This window comes from Prosopis cineraria, unplaced genomic scaffold (genome assembly GCF_029017545.1).
Source record: "Prosopis cineraria cultivar Desert tree isolate PC_DT_omini unplaced genomic scaffold, ASM2901754v1 PC9, whole genome shotgun sequence".
NCBI classification, from domain to species: domain Eukaryota; kingdom Viridiplantae; phylum Streptophyta; class Magnoliopsida; order Fabales; family Fabaceae; genus Prosopis; species Prosopis cineraria.
Window position 1 is genome coordinate 16,662,063 of NW_026555340.1, and position 7,721 is coordinate 16,669,783.

The window sequence follows — 7,721 nt, forward strand, 5'->3', positions numbered from 1 at the left end:
GTTGAGCTATCTAAGAAAAAAAATCAAAGATACTCTCTCTATAATAATTAGCCAAATTTAAGAGGTTTTGGTATTTTAAACTCATCTTGAACCATCATCTTCCTAGAGAACTATCGCATATACTATGGCTCAGTAAATTTCTACTAGGTCTATTACGACTATGAGATCTAACTATGATCTCACTGAGCCCTTTTTGAATCTGCTATGATCCTTAGAATCTAATTATAATTTTTCTCTAGAAGACTTAGGACATAAGGATAAATTTATCAAATAACATTACTTCTATTTAATCCAGCAACTTTATTGATTATTTTCTAAAACTAATCTTAGATATTTCTGTTGCCCTCTTTGACCTTATTTATTTTTTTTAGCCTATTTGGATATTTTTAGACTTCAAGCTGCTCATTTCTTAGTTCTAAACACTTCCTTGAAGTCTGTAAAAATATTACACTTCTACCCAAGAAAAACTTTAAATTTACTATTTGGTCCCTAAGAACCATTCTTCCTTTTTAAATCACTTTAAGGACTTTTGATTACTCAGGCTTGGTAACTTACTGAATTTTGGCATATTCTTGAACTTCTAAGCTAAAAATTTAGGATGTTACATTAGCTCGCACAGGCTGGCTCACAAGTTGAATTTAGCACTGTGCCATCTGTGTACATCCTAATAATGGCTAAATTCAACAAAAAAAAATGATATACAGATTTTAAATAAAAAAATTAATTACTATAAAGTTCATTAACAATTAATATAAGATCATTTATAATAAAATAATTTTATGTTAATTATTAATGAATTTTATAATAATTAATTTTCTTATATTAAATTTTAATACAACTTTCCTTAAATCCAAACCGGTCTTGATCCATCTACACACAACACGGCTCTTCAAAGTAGGGCTGCGTGTTGGCTGGAAAAAAGAAAACAAAGAAAGAAAAGGTTGGCTGCGACTACGGTGCTAGCAGGTCTAAAAAGTAAACACAAAAACATGAAAACTAGAATGATGGCATAACGTGGTATTGAAATTGAGCTTTCATTAGGCCCGAAGAAGGCCTTAGAAGTTAGAATAGACAGAAGATATCAAAATTTATAAAAAGAAAACAAAACATCAAGAGAAGGGTAGGGGAAATTAGTTTTTTCCGTTATTAAAAAAAATTTAGGATTTTTTTAAAATTATTTTAAAAGCTGATATTTTATAAAACATGTTTTAAAAAAATAATAATGAATGCATATGTTTTTTATATTTTTTACTCTCTAAAACAATAATTTTAAGATATTTAAAAGATATTTTTTATTTTTTATTCTATTACCCATAATAACATTTAGTTTTTTTAATTCTTTAAAAGATTTTTAAAGAAACAGAAAACTATTCCAAAACAAAACAAGCTCTTAAAGCATATTTGATAATTTATTTCAAGAACAGTTTTCTATCATTTAAAATAAAAAATAAAAAAATTTGTTTAATAACATATATTTAAAAAGTGTTTTAAAAAATAAAAAATAAAATATTATTTTAAAGAATAAAAAAATAAAAATAATTTTAAGATATTTTGAAATTATTATTTTGAAAAATGAAAAAGAATGAAAAATATATATATTTTTATAATTCTTTTATTTCCAAAACATATTTGATAAAATATTAATTTTTAAAATAATAAAATAAAAATAATTTCAAACAGTTCCTCAATCGCTTTATCGACTCTGGAACATTCGAGCATTAGCATGCCAAGCAAGCTTTTCATCGTTTATTGTCGCTAGAACATTCGAGCACCAATACTATAATACTAATACCACCTGCAGAGCTTGCAAGCCAAGACAAACAAACAAGGAAAGTGAGGATGTCGTTGGTGCCGATCAATTCCAACTCCAGTTCATCGTTGTGGGATCCCATGGACAGGCTGCTCAGTGATATGCCCTTTCCCTTCTCTTGGGCCGTGTCCGGCCATGATTTTGATTTGGGGTTTGGGTGGCGCGTGAATTCCCGTCTCGACTGGAGGGAGAGCTCCGGAGGACACGTGTTGGAGGTGGTGCTTCCTAGGTTCGCCGACGAGGATGTGCTGGTGGAGCTTCAGGACGACCGCATGCTGCAGGTGAGCTTGGAGAGCGGCAATTTCATGAGCAGGTTCAAGATCCCAGAGGATGCGGATCTCCAACAGTTGAAGGCCTCCATGAACCACGGGGTTCTGCGCGTCACCGTTCCCAAACTACAATCCGCTCGCCCTAACGTCAGGGTTCTCGAAATTGAAGGCGGTGACTGACTCCATCATATGTTATGACCTGCGTGTGCTGTCATGTTTCTTATTTTAGTATATGTATCCAGTATCCCCCCTGTTCCCATCTTCCGTTGAATACTTAATTACTCTTTGTTCCATAGATGTTAATATACTCCCTGCTAATGCCTGACGGTGAACTTAGGCTTAGAGTTAGACTCTATATATGCCGTTCTTATCTTGTTCTATGTGCCTGCCAAATTGCCTTTTCAGATGATAAAATCATTCTCGTTTTACTGTGACCCTATAAATTGCGAAGAAAATCTATTGTTAAAGGTGGAACCAGGACACCACCGATGCCTTGATTCTTCTCGATTAATTGACAACGAGAGTCGAGTGAGAAGATAGGACAAACTCAGCATTGCATATAGACCAGCACAATCGACAGAGACAAATTCAATTAGAGGGTGATTCTCAGGCTCTTAGTAAATGCGCAAGCTACAAAAACTAAAAGAAATCACACCGATGACAGAAGAAATCCCAGTGCAAACAAACTACGAGTCAAGGACGCTAACAATAGCAGTGAAAAAGACAATGAAAGGCAAAACTGAGCTCAGCCAGAGACCTGTTATGGATTTTTAAAAAAAAAAAAACTCAGGTAATTGTGGATGGAGAAGAGACCTATGGAGAATGCATAACTCAGGATGGAGAAAACAGAATCGACACTAGGAGTGGAAAACATGAACTTGGGACGAACATCATGGCACGAGATTGAAGAAGTGGAAGACACGAGCACGATAAAAGGAAACAGAACGGAGGAAACCGGATCGACAAACTTGGAAAAGAGAAGACGAAGGTGTTGACGGCGAGATGATGCAGAAGAACAGAATGGCACGACTCTAGGAGAAGCGAAGCCCATGGAAAGACAGAGGAGCCGACGTCGTTGACGGTGTGGGAGAGAGGAATGAGTGGCAGGGCTGCGAGGGAACAAAGGGAAGGAAACTTAGCGGAGTAAATGGGAGACCAAGGTTGACCGTGGGACGCGACAGCTTCGGCTGGAAAGTTGAACCAAGGAGGCGACTCTTTCCATTAATTTAGTGAACTAAAGTCAAACTGAAGCCACTCCAAAGTGGCTTTGTGCTCCTCTCATGCTAAAAATAAAAATCATCAACATATTGCACATGAAAATTATTTATCATATTGACTTCGAACCGCATCCTTCGATCAATCAAGACACAGAGGTGATCAATTTGAAATCAGGCATACAAGATAAAAACAAGTGTTAAATATTTTCCCTGTATTTATCTGAATGCGTCATTAAAATTATGATTGCATACACTTTTTTTTTTTTAAATTTCAATAAGTACTATACGATCACAGGTCACACAAATGGAATAAAATTGAAGGTTACGAGGATTTTGAACAAAAGTAACTCAAATTAAAATTCGAACTGCTTGATAGAATTTTTTTTTATTTTTTATTTTTTGGCCATCCATAGAAAATTGTAGAATGTCAGGTGATGATGTATGTTGTCTATATTATTAGCTAGTATGCATAAACAAATAGTTTCTAGAAGTTTATGAGCACCTTGCGAAGCCGAATTGAATTTGAAGCCGTGTCTGAAAGGCAAACCAACTAGGGTTGCAGGCTTGTAGGTCAGAAGTCAGATCACAATTTGATTTTTTGGGGAAAAAGGGTTGTTTCAGGGCCGCGAAGGCCTGAACTCTGAATAAAACTCTTCTCCACAAAGCTAATTCCGAGGTCTGAAGCGTGGAAATCGTCCAGTATAGAGAGAGCAATGATGACGAGTGACAGGAAAATAGGGGTGGCCATGGATTTCTCAAAAGGAAGCAAGTTGGCTCTGAAATGGGGCATCGACAATCTGCTAGACAAGGGCGATTCCGTATTCATCATCCATGTCAGGCCTTCCCAGGGCGATGAATCCCGAAATCTTCTCTGGTCTACCACTGGTTCACGTAAGCCCTCTGCTTTTCTCACCAACTCAATTAAATCTCTAAGATCGTCATAACGATTCTGATAATTCTTTTGGGGGGCCGGGGTCCTGGCCTTTCAGCGCTGATCCCGCTGTCAGAGTTTGGTGATAAGGAGGTGATGAGCAAGTATGAAGTGGAGACCGATGCCGAGGTGTTGGATCTGCTGGACACTGCTTGCAGACAGAAGCAGGTCTTTCTCTCTCCCTCTTTTTTTTGTTTTTTTCTGGGATTGAGAATTTGAGTCAAAGAGGTTGATCGGATTTGGATGCAGGTGACGGTGGTGGCAAAGCTATATTGGGGGGATGCAAGAGAGAAGATCTGCGAGTCCGTCGAGGATTTGAAGCTGGACGTTTTGGTCATGGGCAGCAGAGGCCTGGGTCTCATTCAGAGGTTCTGTATTTTCTTCCCCCTTTTTGGCCTTTCCATCTGGGATATGTTAATCTTCATTCTCTTGTTTCTTTGGCTGTTTGGTACGATTAAATTACATGTATTGACAATGCTGTCAAACAGTCAAATTGAATTGTTCATGATAAAACAACTTTTTTTTTTTTTTTCAATTCATTCATTTTATCGAATTGGACTAAATATAGGGTTTTGCTGGGGAGTGTGACCAGCTATGTTACCACAAATGCCGCTTGCCCTGTGACAATTGTCAAAGACTCTGGCCCGTCCGGTTTCTGAGTTTGGATTCTGCAAATGGAAATGGGAGTGTCATCCAGCTATGTGTCTCCAATAACAGACATATGACTCTCTCTCTCTCTCTCTCTCTATATATATATATATATATATGTATGTATGTATGTATGTATGTATATGAACATAGGGGATGCATCAAGGGTGTGCTGAAGCATCATGTTTTATGTATGTAGTGTCAAGGGTGTCTCTTGAATTGTTGATGATAAAACAACTACCTTTTAATTCGTTCATTTTATCGAATTGGACTAAATATAGGGTTTTGCTGGGGAGTGTGACCAGCTATGTTACCACATACGCCGCTTGCCCCGTGACAATTGTCAAAGACTCTGGCCCTTCTGGTTTCTGAGTTTGGATTCCGCAAATGAAAATGGGAGTGTCATCCAGCTATGTCTCTCCAATAAAAGACATATAACTGTGTGTGTGTGTGTGTGTGTGTGAACATAGGGGATGCACTAAGGGTGTGCTGAAGCATCATGTTTTATGTATATAGTGTCAGGTGTCTCTTGAAGTGTTTAGCTCGTCCGAAAGTCAGCATAATGTAAACTAGATGCTGGGTCTCTTACTGTGAGTGATATATTCTTCATATTGTCATGTTTAGTTCATTTTCCAGGATCTTTAGAAATTCCTCGATTGCTTTTCCTTTTCCAAATCATCCGTAGAGTTGCAGATGTAAAAGGCCTCTCAAAATAGACAAGAGCTGCCATACATACAAGTTCGACTCCTTTAATTCTTGAACAAAAGGCATCAATTACACTATTCAGGCCAAGAGGTCAAGCTGCCATAACGACGCCGAGGCAATAAGTCGAGAGAATCCAATCCACCATCGGCTTCCGGTTAAGGAGAAGTATTTTCAAATTTCAGAGCTGGTTCAGACCACAATAATCTAGCGACATGATTATGCTCAGAAGTCGGACCTGTAGCGAATGAGTTGTATTACGCGGCGAGTAGTCCCGGCTGTTGCAGGTTCGATCCCCAACGATAGCTTTTTCTTAATCTCACAATTCTTCTTATCTCTAGTGACAGTGCGGCACCCGCACCAACACCCTCTTAAGTATTTAGAGAACCAAAGAGGGGTGACAACCGAAGTAAGAACATAAAGTCGTCGTCGTCGTCGTCAAACGACTTAAAATTAAGGGAACAAATTCCGTGAAAACTAAATATTCAGATCCAGTTACAGTTAGGTCCTACATATTGAAAAAACTGATTAGGGACCTATATACGGGCAGCACGGGCAGCCGCCGGTTAAAAATTGATGCGGGCTGACTCATAAACTTAGCCTGCACATTTTTTCTCTTAGAATCCCACCCATTTTGCAAGGGTACGGGCGGGTTGTATGGGTTGTGGTTTATGTGGTCTCCTTTGTTTAGTACATGTTGTTTAGCGTTTTTTTAAAAAAAGTTTAGAAATAAAAATAAATCTTATCCGTGTATGTTTTTTTTTTCACATGAGTTTATGATTTGCTTTTATTATTGACATTTATGATTATATATTTTGTTCTGACAACCCTTCAGCTGTGGCAATTTCAATCTTTAGCTTGTCTTTATTTCGAATTTCAATGGCAATTCCAAATCTTTTGGTATGTATTTAAGTTGAATTCAATCTTTTGATCCTTTAATATCATTTTTTTAAAATTAATTATAGGTTAACTATCTTAAATAAGAAAGATAAAAATAACAAAAATATATGAAAAAAAATCAATTTCAAAATAAAGTGAGTGAGGACAAAAAACAACAATAAAATATTTTTGTGATGTAATAATTTTATAATGCATATGCATATTCTATAATTTATATTTTCTGTACTTTTCTTGCAAATTATCTTATTGATATTTTTTTAATATTTATAATGCTTAGATTTGCATAAAATATAACTTATAAATATGTAAAGTTATTAAACTCACAAGTTTAAGTAAACTCATATCCTAAACATGAATTTTAAACTCATAAGAGTTTACCACTTTTAATAAATAGTCATTAAATATGATCGTAATTTAATTTAAATATATTAAAAATATAAATTATTAAAATTAAATCCATTTATATTGATAAATTATTATATACAAAACATAAAAATTTTAAAATATGGGAACATATTTTTGATATTTTTGTTTTCTTTTTTATTAATATTAGTTTTTGCATTTCAATTTTTTTCTTTGAATCAGATCCTATAATTTTTACGAACTTAATTCTTCACAATATATACTTAACTTGTTCAGATCAAAAAATAAAAAATTGAATAATTTAAGAAGTTTAATTAAGCTTGCATCTGGTGCGAATTTATAAATTAGTTAACATAACTTTGTAAGTTAAAAACATAACAATGATAAAGTTAGAGGTAAACTCGTGAATTTAATTGAGTTTGTATATAGTTTAAGTTTATGAGTGAATGGACACAATTTGGTAAATTAGAAATGTAAGAATGTTAAATTCGAGGAGGCAACTCGACAGTTTGACAACTATAAAAGTATGGTTTAAATTCTTAAAAAAAACTTAAGTGAAATACAAATGAATAAATTTTACTTGTTCATTTGGTACAATGGTTCCATTGGTTTTGGCTAATTCAACTTGCTCTAAATTGATTTGAAAGAAGCCAACAAAGTAGAGAGAAGATAAATTACTCTATGTGAGAGATGAGTGAGAAAGTTAGAGAGATGGTACACTAGCTAGGATTAGTGGTTTGACATCCTCCAACATTCCTGGAGATGGAGTGTGTATATATTTTGTTCATCAAAGAGAGGATGTCCTGATACGATCGAAGCACTAAAAAACTTGACGAAGATGTTGTACGTCATGCAAGGGGCCTTGGTTGATCAAGATGTTC

At 35.4% G+C, this 7,721-nt stretch overlaps 2 protein-coding genes across 2 annotated transcripts; both read left to right on the forward strand.

The window, feature by feature from the left end:
- Positions 1–1,761: 1,761 nt before the first annotated feature.
- LOC129320572 (17.5 kDa class I heat shock protein-like) lies at positions 1,762–2,472 on the forward strand. The gene has a single exon (XM_054966087.1). The coding sequence runs from the start codon at positions 1,840–1,842 to the stop codon at positions 2,257–2,259; it is 420 nt and encodes a 139-aa protein (XP_054822062.1). The 5' UTR covers positions 1,762–1,839; the 3' UTR covers positions 2,260–2,472.
- A 1,314-nt stretch (positions 2,473–3,786) lies between these two features.
- LOC129320571 (universal stress protein PHOS32-like) lies at positions 3,787–5,193 on the forward strand. Its single transcript, XM_054966086.1, has 4 exons — positions 3,787–4,187; positions 4,286–4,395; positions 4,477–4,595; positions 4,796–5,193. Exons 1-4 carry the CDS (start codon positions 4,010–4,012, stop codon positions 4,884–4,886), a joined length of 498 nt encoding a protein of 165 aa, XP_054822061.1. The 5' UTR covers positions 3,787–4,009; the 3' UTR covers positions 4,887–5,193.
- The last annotated feature ends 2,528 nt before the right edge of the window (positions 5,194–7,721 follow it).